Source organism: Nematolebias whitei, chromosome 8 (genome assembly GCF_014905685.2).
Source record: "Nematolebias whitei isolate Nwh7 chromosome 8, NemWhi1, whole genome shotgun sequence".
Taxonomy (NCBI): Eukaryota; Metazoa; Chordata; class Actinopteri; order Cyprinodontiformes; family Rivulidae; genus Nematolebias; species Nematolebias whitei.
This window is the reverse complement of record NC_056505.1, coordinates 24847270-24869734: the sequence shown is the minus strand read 5'-3', so window position 1 is coordinate 24869734 and position 22465 is coordinate 24847270. Positions and strand designations below refer to the sequence as shown.

Genomic DNA, 22465 nt, shown 5'->3' with positions numbered 1-22465 from the left:
GGGGGGGTCGACCATCCCGCACCACCGCCAGCTGTGGTGCGCATTAAGTTTAGAGATTAATATGTTCATAGATTTTTTTTAATAGGTTTAGAGATTAATAGTTTTTGCTTTTTGTTTTTGAAACAAGGTCATAGGAAGCTGGTTCTGGTTCGGTGGATTGGACCCGGTGTTACACCATACTCTGTGACCTGCAACAGTGCAACACCACCCCCTACGGTCATACGGTGGTCACATAATATGACGTCACTACGGTTACTCGACGTTACATTTTTAACCTCGATAGATGTCCTAGCAATCGATGTGTAGATTACTCGAGTACTCTGTTAATGCCCTAATATAATATATATATATATATATATACACACACACACACACATCTAATTTTCTTGTAATTTTCAAATCATGTTTTTTTATTTTTATTTTTATGATTGTCTACTGTTGTACTGATAAATATCTCCTGCAGGTTAAACTATATCTTGGCTGCAAGTATCAAGCTGAGAAATCCTTCATTTTCTAAAACTGATAATGGTTGGTCCTTAATTACGATGAAGTTTAGCAACTTCTCTGTAAACATTTGAGCTCCGGGGCTTCAGCGATGTCTTCTTCTTGTTCAATCCATAGCAGGCAGTCTGATTTCGGTCAACCGCGCTCACTCTGCCCCTCCTCAGAGACGGGCAGATTTAGCGGGGCAGAATGGACGCGGCTGGCTGGGGTCGAGCTGTCTGCTACGGGTTCAGTGAGAGGAGCAGACCGCTGAAGCCACGGAGCTTGAATGTTCAACGTGAAACTAACTTTACCACGCTTTAATGTGGCGCTATGACTCTGCAGACATTGCACGTTGCTGTCTTGTTTTGTGGTGTTTCTAGTGTAAAATACTTCCACACAGCGGACCTGTTTAGATGAAAAGTTGGTTAGCTGTTAGCCACAGTGCTGCTAACTCAGTCCTCATGTTGTAGCTGGCTGCAAACTATGAAATGGATTTCCTGAATGTGAGGCGGGTCTTATTACTCTGGGTTCATGAGACACGCCTCCGTTCAGAAAATCCATTCCATAGTTTGAAGCCAACATGCATCATGGATCGGAAATCTCTGCAAGTTGGATCGGAAAATGGATCGGCCACATTGTCTCCGATACCTGTTCCAGAAGTTTTTTAGATATCAGTACCGATACTGACAACGGATCGGTGCATCTCTACTAAAAACAGGAACATGTATGCATTGGTTTTTGCCATGAACTTAGCAGTTGTTTAAAATCCCTTAGAGAGGTCAAAGTCGACAACATCAGATCTTTTTGTAAGGTGTTCCAAGTTACATGGGCGGAGTAAGAGAAGGCCCTTTTGCATAGTTCGGTCCACACAGAGGGGACACTGCAGGTAATTATGTCCTGAGAGTGCATGCATGCTGTAGCTGCACTCAAAAAGTGACATGTAGGAGGAGATATATGAAGGCAACAGACCAAGACCAGACCAATGTATGCCTTATTGCCAGTCATACAAATTCCATTTTGTCAATGTGATAAAAAAAAAAAAAAAAAAAATGAAACCACCACAAATATGATTATGAACCCTTTTGAAATCAAAATAAAACTTTTTTTTCCTGCTGTTAAAAATGTTTTAATTACTCAGTTGATATAATCTGAACTTCCTATCACTTGATTTTTACCCAAACAAATAATACATTTGTTTTCACATGCAAATTCTACGTTTGAGCTGAACAAACTGAAATTTGTCGAGCGCTCTTTAATGAAATTTTCTCCTCTAAGAAGTTGCTACTTCCATCATGAAGCTAATAAGGTAAAGAAAAGTCAATTGTTTCGTACATAAACAGTGTTTTACTTGTTAGTGCCATGAAACTTTGACTTGGCTTCAGCTGTAGTACCATGTAGATTAAATAAATAACGATTTCGAAAGACAAGTTTTTAGTTAATGATATGAAGATGAAAAACAGGTAGCAACACTAATTTTATCACAGTTTCAGATACTAAAGTAAAGTTCATATTAAAAGAGCTAAAAATCTTTTTCACTTTAACATATTTTTTTGGTTAAAAAAACCCCCAACATAAATAAAGTTATGTTGACCATGATTGATTTATGACAGTAATAAAAGCATAAAACATCCAAGGGGGTGAACACTTTTAATAGGTGCAGTACAGTATAACCCCCTACCTAAAATAAAACAAAGCTGAGAAACGTGACACTGAATCATTAAAGACCAACATTACCTGGTAACAGCCTAACAGCAGACCTGCGTCTAACTGCTACACAGTGATCACTTCAGTTCATGTTGTTAAAAATTATAAGCTCCATCTCATAAAATACTTTATAGCATGTGTTTGCACTTTAGGGGAGACATAACATGCACCCTTTTCATAAGGTGATCCACTTTTCTGAGGCATGACAAACTGTCTGACACTACAGGCAAAATATATACAGAACCAAAGCACTCGTATAAAATTAAAATCTTTGCAAGTGACTTTAGGAGGTTGAGTGAAACACTTGACTTCACTCAATGTTCAGTTGAGAAAGTGTTTTTGAAAAAAACAGAGCTTTTGTTATTCAACCTTACACACAACAAACTGAGCTATAGCACTCAGCAAACAGCTCATCTTCCTTACTCACCTGCTCATCAACTGCACCACTGCGATGTTTCTCAAAGCGAAGTACAAAACAGAAGAAGTAAGCACGTCAGAATTATGAAAGCACGTGTGGAGTTGACTCACCTGCGTGTTCCAGTAGCATTTTAGCTATGTCCGTGTGTCCGTTTAGCAGAGTGTCGTGAAGAGGACTCACTCCACCAACCTGGCCATTGAGGATGGGGGTGGGGCGGTGACGGAGCAAAGCTCTCACACACTCAGTGCTGCCATGATTGCATGCTTCATGGAGAGGCGTCCAACCTGCATGGTCTACGTGGTAAACACATAAAGAGGACCATGCAGACAGTCAGGATGTATAACATAAAAAACAGACTTCTATATCTTGAGACTATAATGAGATTGCTAAAGGACCAAGTCTCTCACTGAAAGCAGAAGATTTGGACAGGTTACATTCCTCATACCTCATCTGTAGTTAAGTTATTGGTTGGTTATTAGAACTAATGACCTTTTGACAACCCATTTTAAATTAACATGATAGCATGACTGAGGTGAGGCTGCTAACACTGATAAGACATAATGAATCTGTTGCAGTTCAAAACTTTTCTTTAGATGTCGCAAATAGGTCATTAACATTGTAAAAATATCACAACACAAAATCTTAAAAGGGAAAAAAAAATACATACGCCAAAGATTTGTTAAAACGGATGTTTCAACTTTTAATAATTTATACCTGTCCGTTTTAATTATACAAAGAAAACTAGCGAGTTCTAAGGAAAAAACACACTAAAAGTGTCAGCCAGAAAACAAGACCAAACTGTGAGTGTTTCTCTTGGTTATCTCAGGCCTTGTTTTTGCATAAAACTGCAACAGTGACAATACATAGGAGCAATTTTATCTATTCTTCCTCTTGGTTGGATTTTGGACATCAGCACCCTGCTGAGAAACCAGTTTAAACCATTTTAAATGCTGGTTACCTTTGAAACAGCATATTTCCATTAAAGAAGGGCAAGTTATTATATCTGACCTAAAGAAACTACAGAAAAACCCTCATAAAATATCAAAAGGCGTTCCATTCAGTCACCGAAATGACTGGAAATCTATAAATCAAAGACCTCAAACACACCCCGCTTTCTTTCTAGACACACCCTTTACATTTTAGCGAAAGGTTAACCTCAGCGATGACGCACCCGCACTTCTATTTCCAGCTCCTTTGCCCCCTCAGTGTTAATCGCTCTTCGAAACCCAGGAGCAAACCGGAGCGCACCGAGAGAACGACAAAGACAGAGGATACAGAAAAAACGGAAACGTCGGCGAGTCTTACCTTTAACATTGACATCCGTGCCAGGAAGTGCCAGGATCTGAAGCACCGTTTCCACTTGGTTCCTCTTGCACGCTCTGTGGAGGAGTGTTTCGCCTTCAACCAGGGCACACGCACAATGGACAAACCCACCGAAAAGCAAGAAGAGGTGGAAGAGAAGAGAGAAATCCCAAATTAGAGTGTGACTGATGTCCTTCTCATTGTCCCCCTCCATTTGATATACACACCAATAATAGACCACCAAAATGTCCCCAAACACACACACACACATAATCTGACCTAAAAAAAGTACAACCCACCAATGAGGATGCGATTTAACAAGTGTTGAGAAAAGGGGGGGGGGGGGGATCTTCAGGCGGGTATAAAAAGAAATGAGAAAAAAACAAATTAAGGATGACTAGTTGGGTTAATTTGCCCCGCTCTTCTTCTTCTACAGACAGATTTTCAGCGTATGCCCAAAAAAGTGAACATCAGGGCAGAAGGCGAGTGAATAAATGCAGTGGAGAGAAAACAGTCCTGCTTCCTGTTCGCTCATCCCTAAATTCTTACTTGAGAGGAAGTTATGGTAGAAAGCCCACGCACAAAGACTCTGAAAGGATTCTTCACAGATTTTGGGTTCAAAAGCTCCGCCGGGCATTTTCACCACATGATATTTATTCAGCAAACTATCATTGGAAAAAAAAAAAAGGAAATAAAAACTCAAAAGATTCCATTTACATTCTTAAACAAAGTTTTCATGCAATTTTCCTTCTCATCTTCCCTGGATTCCTTACTTTTTAAAAAATACAATATAAAATCAGGACTATTCTTGGGGCCCGGAGCCCCGTCTTTTTATGTATGGCTGAACTTCAGAGGGAAGTTAAAGGCCAAGCATGAGTGGCTCTGCGCTTGCAAGTATAATACAGACCTGCAAAGCCTGTAATAAATGCTTTACTGGTTCTCCCCAGGATGCCGTGGCTGTACAGGGGCACCACTCAAATGCACAGACTGGAGTGGAAATAAATGATGGGAGGAGGAGGGATGAATAGGACGTGAAAGAAGAAGCGGTGATAGTGAGAGCAAAAGGGTTTCCTGCATTTCAAAGCATGTTGACAACATATTGAGACTACAGGATCCTATACATTTTGAAAATGTTCTGGTTTCCAGCAAATGTCTTTGTGGGTGCAAACGATGCATTAAAGACCACCCAACTTAACTGGTGATTAAGAAGTTGAGATTTTTTTTGTTCATTATGTTCATGCAGAAATATTATAAACAAAAAAATAAATAAATTGTAACGTTCACAGTGAATATATTTGGTTCTGACTGCTGCTAAAACCTCTATCCGCTGTAAACTTCCAAAACAACGTTAGCAGACAGTTGGATCATTGCGTCACCACTTATTAGCAAACCATTCAACAGTAGTTCTTGTGTGAATGTTTATGAAGCATTCACACTATTGTGATCCATTTTTCTTCCGTATGTATTTCAGCGTGTTTCTCGTCCTGCAGTTTTCAAGCTGCAGTATTTCAACAAATCATAAATCAAAACGTTCAGCTCTTTCAGGACAATCCCACTATGACTTTTAGTATTGGTGTAACTTTAGCTTTTTGAAATATTTAGCCTTTTCTGGTATTTTTTTCCTCATAGAAAATGAATTTGGGGAAAAGCATGTAAATCAATTACAAAGTCTATTTTTATTTTGCAGAAAAGAGTTGTAAGAATTATCAAGGGTAAACATTATTATCATCCATCGAGTATATTATTTTGTCAAATGAAGTTGTTGAAGTTCCCTGATTTGGTGGATTATACCATTTTGTCATTCATGTATAGAGCTCATAATAATACATTGCCTTCTAATATCCAAATGCATTGTGTAAAAAGAGCTAGTAATTATAATCTTAAGGGGAAAGATGTTTTTGTTAAACCACAATTCAGAACCAGTTTGAAGGGAAGATCTACCCTAATTCAGGGTGTTGGACTGTGGAACGACTTGGAGTTAGATGTTAAGGAAGCTAAATCAATCTCGGTATTTAAGAAAATGGTAAAAATTCAATTGCTAAAAAAATATATATGAATGTATTTCATGAAAAATGTTGGATATTTGAAACATTACTTGAGTTATTTACTTGTTTCTGATAATTTTCTGAATATGTTTGTTTGAATGGTTTATTAGATAAATAAGGAGCAGATTCAATAAGATTTTTTCTTCATCTGCTACCTTTCATTTTATATTTATAATTGTTTTCTAATTACATATATGTTAATTGATATGTATTTTATTTTGTTATGAAATGAATAAATAAATAAATAAATAAATAAATTGAGCTCATTTTTCATCCTTCATATCTTTAGATCTGTTTACAACCTTTTACTGCTCCTTGCACATTTTTTTTCCGATTCAGCTTCTTTGTGAAAAAATAAATAAATAAATAAATAAAAAAATCAGCTATTTCAGCTAATTTCAGCTGTTCTGTGATCCTTTCAGATTTTTTTCTGCAAACCAAAACATTTTTGTGCTTCTCCCAAATTCTTTCTGCTAATTTTAGCTTGTTCTGCTCTTTTCAGATGATATCTGCAAGTTTCAGCTTTTTCTTCTATTTCAGCTACTATTTAGCTGTTTTTCTGGTAAAAAGAATAGCAGTTTCTACCTGCTAATTTAAGCTTTTTCAGTTAATTTCACATTTTTGGCACTTTTTAGACCTTTTTTTCCTACCTAATTCAGCAATTTTTTTCTATCTCCACTTCCTCCTTGTAATTTAAGTTTTTCTGCTTTTTAAGCAATTTTTCATCTGTTTTGTTGTTTATAATTTCAGCTTTTTTCAGTTAATTTCAATTTTTTGTGCTAATTTCCGCTTCTTTCAGCCCAATTGGCCAACCATTTGTTGTTTCTGCTTTCTTCTGCTAATTTAAGCTTGTTCTACATTTTCAGCTACATTTTGAACATCTTTTAGCTAATTTCACATTTTTAGATAAATTCAATTTTTTTGTGGTAATTTATGCTACTTTCAGTCTAATTAACTTCTTTCTGCTAATTTCAGCTTATTATGCTCCTTTCAACATTTTTCAGCTAGTTTCAACCTTTTCTGCTATTTCAGTTATTGCTTAGCTCCTCTTATGCAAATTTTAGCCTTTTCAGCTAATCCCATTTTTTTTTTTAGCTCATTTCAGCTCTAGCCACTTCCTTCTCATAGGTTATGCTTCTTTCTACCTTTTTGGCAACTTTTTGCATGTTTTTTGATAAATTGAGCTTTTTTATTTTTAGCTTATTTCCTCATTTTTGTGCTAATTTCTGCTTATTCAAACCTAATTCAGTGAATATAAAATAAGATAGAACGTTATTGATCCCGCAGGAAATTGTTGTGCCATAATTTCAGTACAAAGGAACATACACAAGAAACTCTGATATTTCTGTGCTATAAAAATACTGTATGTGCTAGTTCTGCTTTCTTCTGTTAATTTAAGCTTGTTCTTCCATTTCAGCATTTTTTTTATTTTTAGCTAATTTCATGTTTTTTCAGCAAGTTCTTCAGCAATAAGCATTCACACTGCATTTTAGCAGGAAATGCTATTTCTTTAGTTTCAAGTTCAAGTCAACTTTATTGTCGTTTAAGGTTATATCCAGAAACACTTATACAACAGCAACTTTAAAGAAGCTAAAGAGTCAAATAAAAAATATATATGTATATATATTGTAGATGTTACATCACAAAGCAGACACTCAGGTGGTTGTACACTAACAGTATTTGGAACTATAGGCCAATTAGAGAAGCAAGCCAATATATTTCCAAATTAAAGATAAAAAATGACCAATCAGATGCCAGCGCCAAACCCAAACTGCAGTCTTTAATGAGTAAGCTGTACGATGTCAGGGTTCTTCGTGGGCTGCTGTGCTATTACCAGGCGCTAAAACGCTGTGATTAAACAACCATTCCTCTATACCCCATGTGTACACATCCTCGCAAATGCCAGGGCCAATCCATGCAGTGGTAAATCACTTTAATGGCTCCAATTTGGACACAACGCCTCTATTATAGGGGTAATTGCATGCTCAGCATTTACAAGCACGGAAAGGATAAATCCGCCTGTCCTTTTCTATAAATTCCCCGTTTTACACTTTAATAGAAAAGTTAAATGTATGTGTTGCTCTTTATATCCCTCAGTCTGCCTGCTATAGTCCTGTAAAGCGCTGCTTTGGCCTGTTGATGCGTGGACCAAAAAGCTGTTGGAAGCCTGCAACAATACCATTTGACCGTTAGAAATGTGAGGTAATGGGGGCGTGAGAAAAGGGAGGTATTTTGTGGTTAGTTACTTGATCATTTTAAACTATTTGAAGACTTCAACTGTTGCTGGTTTTAAAATCAAAGCACGGTAATAATTTCCTAAAGCTGGAATTACTGCAGCTTTAACTGTTCCTGGAAGAAGAAAAAAAAGAAAAACAAGCCTTAGCATGCATGCATCCATGCATCCATCCATGCATCCATCCATGCATCCACCCATCCATCCATCCATGCATCCATCCATGCATCCGTCCATCCGTCCGTCCGTCCATCCATCCATCCATCCATCCATCCATCCATCCATCCATCCATCCATCCACCCACCCACTCACACACCTAGGGACAATTTAGAGTTACCAATTAGCCTAACATGCATGTTTTGATCTGTGGGAGGAAACGGAGAACCCGGAGTAAACCAGCACATGCACGGACAGAACATACAAACTCTACCCACAAAGCCCCCAGGATTGAATATGATCCGGCAACCTTCTCACTGAGACTGAAGCGTTTAAACCTTTTCCCATGTAAAGACTGCAGGATTAATATTTACTCTGTCAAAAATGACACTGGTTAATAGCAACAGACATCCTCTTTGTAATAACTTGTCTGTAATGAGATTAACAAACTGTCTTAGAGATGTATAATAAAAATTGATAAACAGCATTGTTAAATTAAATGACACATTGTAGGTTAATTTTTTTCATGTTTGAAGTGTGATAAAGTATGAAAAAATGTCACACAAACATTCTTAACAGCAAATCAATATGTAGCCTGGAGAAGACAGAAAGATTAGTGAAGGTCAGGACACTTCACATATGGCCAATGAAACAAATGATCCATTATTTAGAACTATCAGGAGTATGTTGTGAAGATTTTACAATTCTATATAAAACGAAAAGAACTGCAAGGCGAAACAAGGGAAGGAACATGTGCAGGTGCAGATTGTGGGTGTGAAGAGACTTCATGGTTTTTGTCTCAGAAAGTTTTATCTTTTTGTTTTATTATTTTACAGATGATGTTGAATGCATTTTCAAGCTCAAAGCTTTAGCCAAAGTAGACAGAATATCTTCTAATACTGACAGACAAGACAAACGTTACTTTAAACTTTATCTGCTGGGCGGCAACACATCATACAACTGAAAACTACAGAAAAAAACTAGAACCGCTCAGTAATCATCTGTGGAACTTTTTCATAAAAACATAAAAAAGTATTTTGAAATAAAAATACTTAATGACAGTATCCACAGGATATAATAACATACAAACACAATATAAAACTGTCAAAACAGAGACAGTTTAAAAAATATATACATAAGCTCATTTTGAATAGGGTATCGACAACACTTTTTAATACAATTGGCTTTTGTTGCATTGGCCCATACATTTTTATTATAGCTGCTCGGATCACTTTAAGGGGTTCATAGATTAAAAGAAAGAAAGAAAAAATTAATGTATGCTTTCCTTATTCGAAAACATTGCGTTCCGTCTTTGAGACTTTGTGGAAAAACTGACATTTCCAATTTATCTCAGAGATGATGTGCAGCAAAATGCAAAGCGGTTCTAAACAGTGAAACTCAGCAGTTCTTGTTTGACGATCTATATGCTATATATCTGGGCTCATTAAAATTGATATCTGCGCTGAGCTTAAAAAAAAAAAAAAAAAAAAAAAAGTAAACGCAAAACTGAAAAAGAGAAGTTGCTCCCAAAGCCCCCAACCCCTCTCAGCTACTGTGACAAAGATACAAGAGTTTCCACAAGGAAAGTCAGATGCTCTAAAACAAAGATGTGTGGAATACAAGAAAGCAAGCTTACACATGTGGGTGAAAGTGCCTGTAAGAGAGAAATATGAAGGGAGAAAAAGGGGGATGAGAGGGCGAGAGGGGAGGATGCTGTGCCGATGGTTCATCAAAAATTAATGCCGAGTGCATCGGTATAAAGATCACGTAGTAGAAAAACAACACATGCCAACAGCCTTGAGTCTCCTGCCTCAGCCTCTCCTCCTCTAGTACCTCTCCTTTACCCTCCACCCTTCCTTTGCACCAGCACAGGGCCTTTCTGATCAGGTGGAGGTGGGAGATATGAGCTCTGACACTTTCGAGAGTTCACATTGAGTGCACTGCCTATGATTGCAGGAAGCTCCATCAGTGTACATGCTGTATAGTTGCAGCGATACCCCATTTAACATCCCAAAAATGGAAATCTGACAAACTTTGCATAATAACATGTTTTTTTTTTTTAAGAAAAATATTACATTTGTAAAATGAGACAAGATATGGACAGTCTAAACTCTGAATGCAATGAATAGGGTATGAAGCACCACTTTATCTTACATGTTGCTTTTAAAGCTGATAGGATAGAAGTAACGGCCGATGAAAATCAATCACCATCTTCATACATTATGTGCACGTGAATAAACCAAAAGTGATGACAGAGCTATCATGTTCCTTTCTAAAGATGACCTAGTGTCATGCATCAGTTCATTAAAAGTCTGTATCTTGCAAATGTGAGGCTGTATTGCTCAGCAGGTTGTGTGTGTGTGTGTGTGTGTGTGTGTGTGTGTGTGTGCACGAGTGTCATACCTGCTGCATTGACTCTGTACAAGCCCCTGGGGGTGTTCTCTTTTTCTGGACTTGTTTCATTCACCAACAAGTTCTGAGTTCTGCAAGAACACAATAAACATTGTCTAAGGGTTTGAGGAAGAAGAAAAAAAAAAAAACAATGCCCTGATGCATGCTCAATAATCAAGTAGATAAATGTAACATGGTTGAGTCAGGCCCTCTGGTTGGATTCTTCTTTGTTGAAATATTTGTCTTTTATCCAAAAGACCTTCAGTCTGAAGAGCTGCAACAAACTCAGTCTTATAAGCAGCACCTTCTCATAGCTGATCAACCAGTTTGTTGGTGACAACTAAAACTAGTTGTTCACATGCAAAAGGAGCACCATCAGCCTAACGACCAACTTTTTTGTGCCCTGATGGCCACTTGCTATTTACAGAAGGCTGAGTGATACTAGTAATAACAGTTTTGAAAGAAGGAGACAGTTGAAGACAGAGGCCTTCTCCACTGTTTGATGATGGGTTCTCTTCACATAGATGGCCTCCTTCACTCCTCTCTCAAACCATCGTTCCCCTCTATCAAGGATGTGAACATCTTCATCCTTGAAAGAGTGACACCTGTCCTGTAGATGAGTGTAAACTACGGGTGCACCAATTGCAGTTTTCTGGCTGATTACCGATCACTGATTTCTAAAAAGTCTGATCTGCCGATTCCAATTTTGTTTTATAAGCGACACTGTCAGGTGTTATGAGGTCACGATGTACCTTCAATTTTCAAATCTTATTTTATTGGATGACATACCCTTGAACAATATCCTAGAAACATTACAGACTTGTCTTAACTGGCCATGAGGTAGTGCTCTGAAATATAAATGAATTTTAGAAACTGTTGTAAAAACTACAAAAAAAAATCGGTAAAATTGGTTTCTCATGTAAGTATCGGCCGATCTCTGATCTCCCAAAATTAAGGAAATCTGGGCCGATAAATTGTAAACCGCAGAATCCTGGCCTGATGATGTTGCTCTTCTGTGCTGGGCCATCCTTTTGGCCAGTGGCTGTTTAGTTTCCCCGATGTAGAACTGATCACAGCCGTCCTGGCACTGAACAGCATACATATTATTACGTGCTCATGGTCAACATTTTATTGATTGAGAATTGCACCAAGGCGCTCAAGTCATTCAGGAAGTGGAACCACCACTAATGTGAAGTAAAATGCACCTTAATCTAATTAATCTATTTTGGGAGGCCAGCATGCTGTGAATGGCACTGATATCAGTTCTGGCCCTGGAGCGGGGTGTATACATGGAGGAGGACTCGGTAAAATGGAAATTGTGAGCAGCTGTTATACATATTCCATATCTCTGTTATTACTCTGTTTGTGCCGGGGGACTGGATCTTTGGGATTGACCAGTCTTTGATGTAATGTATTTTGGGGTTTGAAAGACACTGGGATGTCGTGTTTAGAAAATAAACGTTTCAGCAGTGATGCAGTTCACTCTGTGGAACAATGTCCCCCTCTTACAATACTGTTATTGCAAGTATCACTCAGCCCTCTGTGAATAGCAAGCGACCATCAGGTCACTAATGATCGGTCGGTAGACTGATGGTCCTCCTTTATCATGTGAACAACTAGTTTTGGCTGTCACCAGCAAACTGGTGGATCCACCATGGGAAAGTGCTGCTTATAAGACCGAATTTGCTTGCAGCTCCTCAGACTGAAGATCTTTTGGACAAAAGATGAAACGTTTCAATAAAGAAGAACCTGTCCAGAGGACCTGACTCGACCTTTTTAGGGAAAAACAAACAAACAATACTCTTCACAACTATTTCAAATCATTATTACCCACAATTCACATGATCATGGTCAACATTTTATTGATTGAGAATTGCACCAAGGCGCTCAAGTCATTCAGGAAGTGGAACCACCACTAATGTGAAGTAAAATGCACCTTTAGCTAATTAATCCCTCATGGTGTGGCATCACCCTATACATCTGACGATATCTGTCAAACCCCTCACTGTGTTGGCTCACACACACTTCCTATCCTCTATTCCTGTATCCAAAGTTGTTTTCCTCCCACTTAACAGCTTAAACGCAGAGATGAAGAATTTGACGCGAGAAAGCACATTAGGGAAAATAACTAGTAAAAGAAAGTGAAACCTCTTCAAAGTAGTGGCGTGCTAATAGCGGTGGGCTGTCACTAGTCCTGTGTGTGGGTACGGAGCATCTGCCTGCTGCATGGAGCCTGACAGGTGTCGTGCGTGTATACATCTGTGCACGTGTGTGCGCGCGCATTGCATTAAAGTGGAGTGCCATCCGTATTACAGGGAAGAGGCTTGTTCCCTGGTAATTGGGTTGTTCAGAAGCCAGGAAGGAGCTGCCAGCAGTGAGGAGGAAACACACGTCCTGTCACGTTGCTTGTTATTAGCAGGGACAAGGCTGAGAAGAGATGAGACAAGCTCTGGGTGGATCTGAACGCGAGAGAGACTCCGTAATGCTGTCTATGATGAGGGCGCACCGTTTCTCATCACAGACAATTTCACCCGAGTGTCCCCGACTGTCCGTGCACACTGGCAGCAGTGGTGGCTGGAGGTACTCTACTTGGCTTGTGTTACTCTCTATTTTGGGAGGCCAGCATGCTGTGAATGGCACTGATATCAGTTCTGGCCCTGGAGCGGGGTGTATACATGGAGGAGGACTTGGTAAAATGGAAATTGTGAGCAGCTGTTATACATATTCCATATCCAGTCCCGATGCAGCAAGAAGCTATGCAAGGCAACTAACCTCTCATTGTGTCTTTAATAATTTCAAATCATACTACCAGTAAATTAACCAGAATTCTGTATTTTTTTTTTTTTAATCACAGCTGGAACATTCAATTACCGTATTTCCCGGACTTTAAGATGCACTTTTTTTTATAGTTTGGCCAGTCCTGCGACATATAGTTCGAAGCGACTTATATACGTTTGTTTCTTTAGTCATGATGCAATTTTTGACTGACGCGTTAAATGTTCATTCGTACTGACATGAACCAAAGAGTAAACATTACTATTTGCAGCCACGAGAGGGCCCTATAGGCTTTTGACAACTAAATGTTGTTCCTCTTCTGCTAGCCCCTTACACCCCCCAATCTTCTCTGGAGTTGGCAGAGTTGTTCAGAAGTGACGCAGAGGATGCTAACTTGCTTGTCGGACTCATTGTCTTATGTTAATTAAGCCTGTTGAGGATCCCAGGTATGTTCTGCGTGTTTTTGTTATTTCAGATTAAATGTCTGTTCTTGCATTTTGTGAAATACACATCTAAATAAATGTGACTTATAATCTGAAATGACTTATATATGTTTTTTTTCCTCTTCGTGACGCATTTTTTGACTAATGCGACCTATACTCAGGAGTGACGTATAATCCGGAAAATATGGTAGTTGTTTTGACTTAAGTCTATAAATACAGATTTTCTTTCTATTAAACTGAAGAGAAAATAAACAATTCTGACTGTATGTTGAACAAAGGGGTTGTCTAAAACCTATAATCAATATTGAGCTTTTACAAACATGCATCCAAACTAGTCAAAGTATATTACGTTGCTGTTACGTTATTTGTTCATGACAGTATCAAAGATGCACACAGTATTATTAAGCTGCAAGCAGGAGGATAACATCAGTTTAATTGCAGATTCTCTCCTGCTAACAGCGCTCAGCGCTGTGCAGCCAGTCGGCGAGTTAAACGGTCGTCTCAACAGTCGGTCAATCAGCCGCCCTGTCAGCTCGGTGCAGCTTGGACACGTGCCCTCGCAGCAGCTCATCTGCTGGAGCAGATGAAACCCATTCGCCATCTCTCAAACAACCTCAACACCCTCACAAAAAATCCTAATGTGTCAGAAATGAAAGCTAAAAGAGGTCATGTTGTCTTCTCACATTATAACCTGCAGTTACTTTTCACAAGTCCAATACCAAACATCTGACATTGTGTGCTCAATTTGCAAGTTATATATTTTCTGAAACTATAATCACATTTAAGATATTTAAACTTATTGCTCTCAAAGTTTCTATTTTAAATACAGTGATCTTAAGTTTAATATACACATTATTTGCAAGTCGTGCAGCTTTCTTAACATGACCGGTTTAGTTTTGAACATTCTTTGAGACGAATAAGTGTGGCGGCTTTATAAATGCTTCAGTGCGAGATAAATTGATTAAGAGTGTCAAGTTCATTGAAATTTATGTACAATATCATGAATTCAACCATGAAAGTGAGGAAACAAGATTTGCTTTTAGTGTCTGTTCTCAATTTATCACAGGCTTTGTCATTTTGGTTTTATTCTTTCTTTTAGGGTCAAATGATTTTTACATGCCCTTTGGCATTTCTTTATCTCATCCGCACAGGCTGCGTTCCTTGTTTCATTCGGTTCCGCTCGTGTCTGTGTCAAAATTAAGTCGAGCAGTAAAAAGTGTTAGGGAAAGTACGGAGAGAGCAGGGATGGATGGAGGGAATCTGGTCAGTGCATGAACCAGTAGCCTTCACATGAACCTGCTCCCTGGTGACTCCTGCTTCTCCCCAGGCCAACTACCTGCTGGTGGAGCAGCAGATGTCTGATACGGAGTGTGTGGAGGGAGGGTGTGTGTGTGAGGTTGCATCAAGAGATGGATTTAGTATGCAAGGATAGATCAAGAAAAGTGTGAGTGGGTAGGTGAGGGCTAAGGGAAGCCGCAAGGGCGTGATCGAAGATCCAAGTCTACCTGTGGACTCTGTACAAACTACACAGTGTGTGTTTTTGTGTGGGGGGGGCATAACCTCCCTTTGCACCCCTCCTGTCAGCCAGCACACACCGATAAGATCAGACCTGGTCATAACCCGTCACATGCCAACTCCTCAAGCTCTGGCTGACCTCCACTTGCCTGTCTCCAGCTCCACCCCACCACCACCACCAGTTCACACCTCACCTCCACACACTCCTCCTCCCTCCAGGTGTTCCTTTTGTTCCTTTTCACTCGCACTTCTCGTCATATCTTAGCATTCACCTGTTCTGCTTAATACTGCACTGCCTGTCCTTAACTATGTGGGTGGAAATTTGACAAAGGAGGCGTAGCAAATGGCTGGTTGAATACTTCTGTTATTTTAGACTCTCTGAAGCAGACAAAGATGTGATGAAACAAAGACTGAAGAAGACACAGTGGCATATGTAGCTTTTAAAAAAATCCATATGTTTTCTTCAAGGAAAACAGTTTTGTTGGAAGTGTCAAAATTTTAAGAGTTGCTTTGTGAACACAGTGAAAGAAGAGAGCCCCTATCAGGTCAAAAATACATTCACTTGATGTACTGCACTCGTTTGTTTAGCTTCAGGCTCTTTTAAGAAAGCACAATGTAAACGAACAAAGGTATTGACAGAAGGCTGAGTGTAACTGACCTGCTGGTCCCCGGACTAGTGCAGCTGTGTGAGGTGGATCTAGTCTTGCTGTGAGCACCACTGGGACTCCGAGCTAAAGTTCCCAGAGCCAGCAGGTAAGAACGCACCTGTCAGAAGTCACACACAAGGTTAGACATCGTCTTTACACTTCAAGTGGAAGTAGGCGTCCCTGCAGAACTGGGTGGGCGAGAGAACCAGATGTTCTGCTGCAACATTATATGATGGTCAAACCACAGCACCAGTCTATTCATAGCACTGAGCTTATTAACAGTGTTTTATGCCTATAAAGGCACTGATATCAGCGTCATTGAACCAAAGATGTTCAAACTTTCATGTCCTCAAAAGCAAAATGTTTTTCAAGAGCAATACATGTCAACTTCAAACTATATTTTATAAAGGATAAATAAATAAATAGAGGAAATCAGATTTGTTACGCTACAACTTAACAGGGGCTAAAATAATAATAATAGCAAAGCAAAGTGTAAGCAGTTTTCCCTGCTGTGAAATTATACTCCTAATTCCTATAGAAGCTGATTTGGTTGCATTAATCTGAAACAAGTAAAAATTCTGAATCATTCTAAATATCAAGTGTAGGCCACCGAACAACCAAAAAGAATCAATTGTTCAATTAAAATGAAAATGAATACAAAGAAAATAAATACACACCATTTTTTTGAGAGAAAGTGGTTCATCACCTATGGTGAAGTCATTTCTGCAGCAGATATTTCTGAATATGGCATCTGCCATGACCAACCTAAGCCTGGGCGAGTGAACACAAGCAACCAGCTCCGCCAAAACAGCTGGAGATAAATCTAGAGGAGAAAACAGAGAGGGGGAATCAGTAGTTTAAAACAACAAAAAAATACAATTATATAATATAATTGTTTAGGTATATTTTAGCAGCACCTGTTCTAACTTTGAATTTCTTTTTTTTTTTTTTTTTTAGAAAAACAAAGATAATTTGATTAAACTAGGACCAATTCTATACCAACCAGTAACATCAAAGTTCATGCTCAATAATCTAGGTAGAAAATCTAACAAAGTTCAGTCAGGTCATTTGGACGGTTTATTTTCTTTCTTTTTTGTTGAGACGTTTCTTCCTTCATCCAAAGGACATAATCAGTCCGACGAGCCATAAACAAACTCGGTCCCACAAGCAGCACACCCACATAACCAGTTTGCTGGTGATAAGATGGTTTATGGGGCCCACCCTCTCCCCCATCGACTCCTCTGAGGCAGCTAGGTGATGCCTCAGAGTGCCTTCATGAAGTCATTTAGATGAAGGACGAAACGTCTCAACAACAACAACAAAAAAAAAAAGAAATCGTCCAGATGACCTGGCCTAACTTCATTGGATTTTCTACCTGGATTAATGAGCATGAACTTTGATGTTTTGAACCACTTTGGCTACCTCTGGGGAGTCAACAGGGGAGAGGACGAGCCCCAGGAACCATCTTATCACCAGCAAACTGATTGGTCCACTATGTGGGTGTGCTGCTTGTGGGACTGAGTTTGTTGTGGCTCCTTGGACTGATGAAGTCCTTTGGATGAAGGACAAAATATCTCAACAAAAAAATAAATAAATAAATAAACTGTCCAGATGACACAAGCAGTAACATGTAGTCAACTTCAAATAAATCCAATTCTGTCGTTCAGTTTTTAGTGCATACCCTGGCTGATGACTGCAAAATGCTCCGACAGGTCTTTGAGACCTTTTTCCACCAGGCACTGATTCAGTCTGAAGTGTTGCTGACACCAGAACTCCACCAGCACAGACAGCAGGCGCAGCAGAGTGTCTGCCAAATACATCTTCTGCTTCTCCTCCCGCTCAGCAAAAGCCTTCCGTGAAGAAAAACATCAGATCATAAAAATCACAAAAACTCTATGCGTAATATGAATAAGGACCATTTTATTTGCTTAAAAAAACAAAGCATTCACCGCAGTGGCAGCCTGTACTATGAGCTGAGTGAGCTGCTTCACAGCACGAGACAACAACGTGGAGCGCTCCCACACAGTCCAGAAGGTTCCATATAGCAACGAACCAGAAGTCGGAGTAGATGGGACCCATGTTGGCTGCAGCAGCGCAAAGTCTCTGACGAAGTAAACGATAAGGATGCATACAGTTACGTTCCAGCCATTAAAATTTCTATCTTTGCAAAACTAATTACCGATATTCTTGAAAAAGACAGTACATGAGTTAATTGAAATTGATACCTGCTGGAAACAGAGTAGAGTTCTCCCTGAAAGAGCTTGAGGCAAAAGGCAAGGATGTCAGAATGGAACTGAACTAGTGTTGGTAAGGAGGGTCCAGGTAGAGGGTGGCAGGTGACGCTGCTGGACAGGCAGTACCTTGGTGATCAAACACGGGAAGAAATAAACACGTTTTCACTTACAAGATGCCAGGCTGCTCGTTAACTCCACAATGTTTAAAACCATCTTATTACTTCCAATTGAAACACAGTAAATACCAGAGTGACACTTCTTTTTTTTTTTTTTTCAAGAAATTTCACATAACATGAAGATTACCTGATGGCTGTTTCTAGAAAAGGCCACAAGCCATTCTTACACCGAGGACACTGCAACAGTTGAACGTAATATTTCTTCACTGAGCTGGGAGCGAACCATGGAGGGTTGATGAGCAGCAGGTTTACCATAACGTCATGGAAACTTCTCAGGAAAATGGCTGTTGCATTACCCTGCACAATGTACGCACAACAATTGAAGTTCAGGTGCTTCGTTCTACTATGACTGATCCAGTGATTATAAGCATGCATGATTGTAGTGCTACTTGACAATTCCAATACAAGCTGCAGCTACAGACGTTCAAAAAAATGTTGTGGAACAATGATCTGTCTGCACATCTACAGACAACCTGCCTTTGCTACACGAGCCCCCTCAGGCTCGTGTAGCAAAGGCAGCAGGTGAGAATTTCTGGAGTCTGGTAATTCTAGTCCTACCTGCTGCGCGTATTCTAAGAGGGAGATCAGGTGCGTCGCTGGTGGCAACAGACCGGGGAACGCATCGCTTCTGATCGAGTCCAAGGCTTCACTGAAGAGGCCGCACTCTATCATGCTGCTAACGTTGCTCAAGTCTGTGACTATTGCCTGGAGGAATTGCAGAACAATGGTAAAATGAAAAAGTATATGGAAAGGAGGAAGAAAAACGGCACTCAAACAGACAGAAGAGCAGAAGAGAGAGAGAGGGCAGAAGGCTAATGGAAATGAGTAGTGAATGGGCATCAAAAGTTCCTGAGGGTCATTTCTGACCGTCGTTTATTGGCGAATAGCATATGGACTCCGAAAGTCCTGAATGAAAATACAAGAGCACTTCTAATAGCAATCTGACAGACATCCACTTGGGTAAAGTATGGACAGGACAGTGGAGAGTATTGTTAATAGGTCTGCCAATCAAAGCTCTCAGAGGCGGTTAAATCAGTGACCTGGTTTTGATGCGCCCTCGCTCTTGATGTCACTTTCCATTGAAATGTATGACATACAGGAAATTGAATGACCTGATCTGCTTGATGAAACACAGAGTTATCTTGTAGATGTATGTATAGTGGTGAACGTGGCTGGGAGTAGATATGTATGCACCTGTGAGGGGGGACGATCAGGGTCATTGTAACCTAGAAATTCGAGGAAGCGCAGTCTTGGCCGCTCCTATGATAGAGAAAAAAAACACACTTTAATGATGAAAAGAACAAAAGCTGATTGATAAAGTGAAATAAAAAAATAGCTAAGAATTTGCTAAACAACGTTCAAAACTATTTAGAAAACACACCTCCTTCTTGACAACAAAGCTCTTCAGCTCCGCCTCCAAATCAGAAAAGTTTTCATCATGAAAACTCGTTTTTTTCTTTACCAGCTCATCACCTGCTATGTTGAAATTCATATCCTTATGATTGCTCTGTCAAAACAGAAAAAGGTAACAATTAAAAAAATATTACCGTAATTATATAACTAAATTAAGACAAAATTACATTTAAAAAACCCTAATGTTTATGTTTTCAAATTGAGCCACAACAAGCAATAATAAAATCTTTAAATTTTATATGCAATAGACATGAGCTGCTTTCTCTACGTAAATACAACTCAAATATCAAAGTTCATAGTCAATAATACAGGTAAAAAAAATCCAACACAGTTCAGTCAGGTCATCTGGACGGTTTCTTCTTTTGTTGAGATGTTTCATCTTTCACCCAAAGGACTTTGTCAGTCCGAGGAGCCACAACAAACTCAGTCTCATAAGCAGCACACTCACATAGTGGACCAACCAGTTTGCTGGTGATAAGATGGTTTCTGAAGTCTGCCCTCTCCTCTGAGGCAGCCATAGCCAAAGTGGTTCAAGTTCATGCTCAATAATCCAGGTAGAAAATCCAACAAAGTTCAGTCAAGCCTTTGTTTGTGGCTCCTGGGAAACCATCCAGATGACCTGACACAACTTAAATAAATTACGAGTTTGTACCGTAAACAGAAAACTAAAAGACAGAGGTTAAAATAAAAATGAGACTGCTGAAGTTTGATAATCTGTTAGTTTCATTCTTAACGTGAATTAAACTTACCCCAAAAAGATGTTGGACTATGTGGCTCACTGGGTAACAAGGAGCATTGTGGGAATTAGAGTTCTCTGTAACAGGTTTTGCCATTACATGGGTGATGGAGGTGTAAGTGGGAGGAGGACAGTTGTATACTTCTGCTCTGCCAGCTTTTAGCAACCTGGGTATGAATAATAAAAAAAGAAATTTGCGATTTAATTGTACGCCAATATCTTGAGTGAGAAGTTACTTTTCGGTAGCAGCTCACCGTTTGAACATGGCTCTCCTGGTGGGCTCTTGAACCATGAGGAGAACTCTCCAGCCTTGGAAAGCTCCTGTTATTCTCCCTTTGGACACGTTCTCTCTCCACTGCCTGACGGGGTAGAAAGCAGCTGAGGAACTTGTGAAAATGGCCACTTCATATGGTCCCTCTGCCAGCCAGGAGCCATTCTTAACGCTGTCCAACACGTAGTTCGGAGTCACAACCCACTTTCCTGGGAACAGAGAAACGCCAGAGAGCAATGAACTCAATAAAAGTTACCATGTGGGTTATTTTTCAGATGTTTACCCTAATGACAAGATTTTAAAGACTGACCTGCAGCACAAGCTGCCAAAAACTTCTCACTGGACAAAACCTGTGGGATTATGAGGTGGGTGCTGGTGTGCTTGTAGACCTGTAAAGTAATATTTTATCACTTTATTAACATATAACATGAGGGAAAGCTTTGAGAAAAGCTTAATGCAAACAACACATCCAAAATTATTTATAAATGCATATCATTCATATAATAAAAACAAAATGGTAAAAACATGTTTTTAGGTAATACAAACTGATGCTTCAAACTTCACTCACTCAAATGTAGATTTCCAATTCTACACGTAGCGAAAATGGATTTACTCTGTGAGAAACAGTTCTGCCAGTTACATACATCTTTCTAGCCAGTTAAACCTGCTCAACCCTCTGTAGTAAAGCAGTTACATAAGGTACCGAAGTTTTAAACAAACATAAACTAAAAGAATTAGCCAGAGGCAAACTTGTTGAACACCTAATAGTTGCACAAATACAAACTTTATAGTATTGACTTAGTTTAGATTTACAAATGATTTCTTTGAGATACAGAGAACTGACACACTGAATAAACAGAGACCAAAATTGTCTCATTGGTTACATTAAATATAAGCTTAAATATGGTAAAAACTTTGACAGAAAATAGGCTGATGTGAGAACTAAAAGGAAAGTTAAAGTCAAACATTTAAAAATTAATTTTTTCCACCAACAGTTATTGCAGAACTGCATTTGATCTTTCAAATGAAGATGCATTCGTGCAGAAAGACAGACTGAATGACACGTCACCACCTGGTTTCCAGTCCATCTCCCATTCTTTCCTGAATCTATACTCACTGAGCCACCAATGTATTTGCCATGCAGCTTGTAGATGCCCTTAATCAACAATTTCTTCTTGTCGCAGTTTTTGATTCCCGAGATCTGGAAAATATGTCTGCCGCTCTCCATCCTGACAAAAAAAGTGAGACAGACATGATTTGATCAAATTTGAGGTTTTACATTATGTTGTTCACACAACTCTCTGGAAGTTAGGATGCAGATTTTCTTGTTTGACCACATGATGTTCACTATGTGTTTGTGTAGCTGGAAAAACATGCAGTTTGCATGACAGACAAATTACAAAATGATGACTGTCAGCCACCAAATCAGTTTATTTTTTCAATTCCATTCAACTCAATTTATTTATATAGCACCGAATCACAACATAAGTCGTCTCAGGGCACTGAACAGAAACACCCA

General features: G+C 39.3%; 1 protein-coding gene across 1 annotated transcript in view; it reads right to left on the bottom strand.

Moving 5' to 3' along the window:
* slf1 (SMC5-SMC6 complex localization factor 1) overlaps positions 1–22465 on the bottom strand; it is a 41780-nt gene that overhangs the window by 17356 nt on the left and 1959 nt on the right. The window contains exons 2-17 of the mRNA XM_037680492.1: positions 22064–22175; positions 21257–21335; positions 20930–21155; positions 20689–20842; positions 19908–20033; positions 19721–19786; positions 19085–19231; positions 18654–18823; positions 18342–18476; positions 18066–18219; positions 17798–17966; positions 16794–16939; positions 16128–16234; positions 10749–10828; positions 3914–4006; positions 2719–2901 (exon numbers count right to left, since the gene is read on the bottom strand). Of these exons, the coding sequence (XP_037536420.1) occupies positions 2719–2901; positions 3914–4006; positions 10749–10828; positions 16128–16234; positions 16794–16939; positions 17798–17966; positions 18066–18219; positions 18342–18476; positions 18654–18823; positions 19085–19231; positions 19721–19786; positions 19908–20033; positions 20689–20842; positions 20930–21155; positions 21257–21335; positions 22064–22174 (2146 nt within the window). The 5' untranslated portion in view covers position 22175. The remainder of the gene's footprint in view (positions 1–2718; positions 2902–3913; positions 4007–10748; positions 10829–16127; positions 16235–16793; positions 16940–17797; positions 17967–18065; positions 18220–18341; positions 18477–18653; positions 18824–19084; positions 19232–19720; positions 19787–19907; positions 20034–20688; positions 20843–20929; positions 21156–21256; positions 21336–22063; positions 22176–22465) is intronic.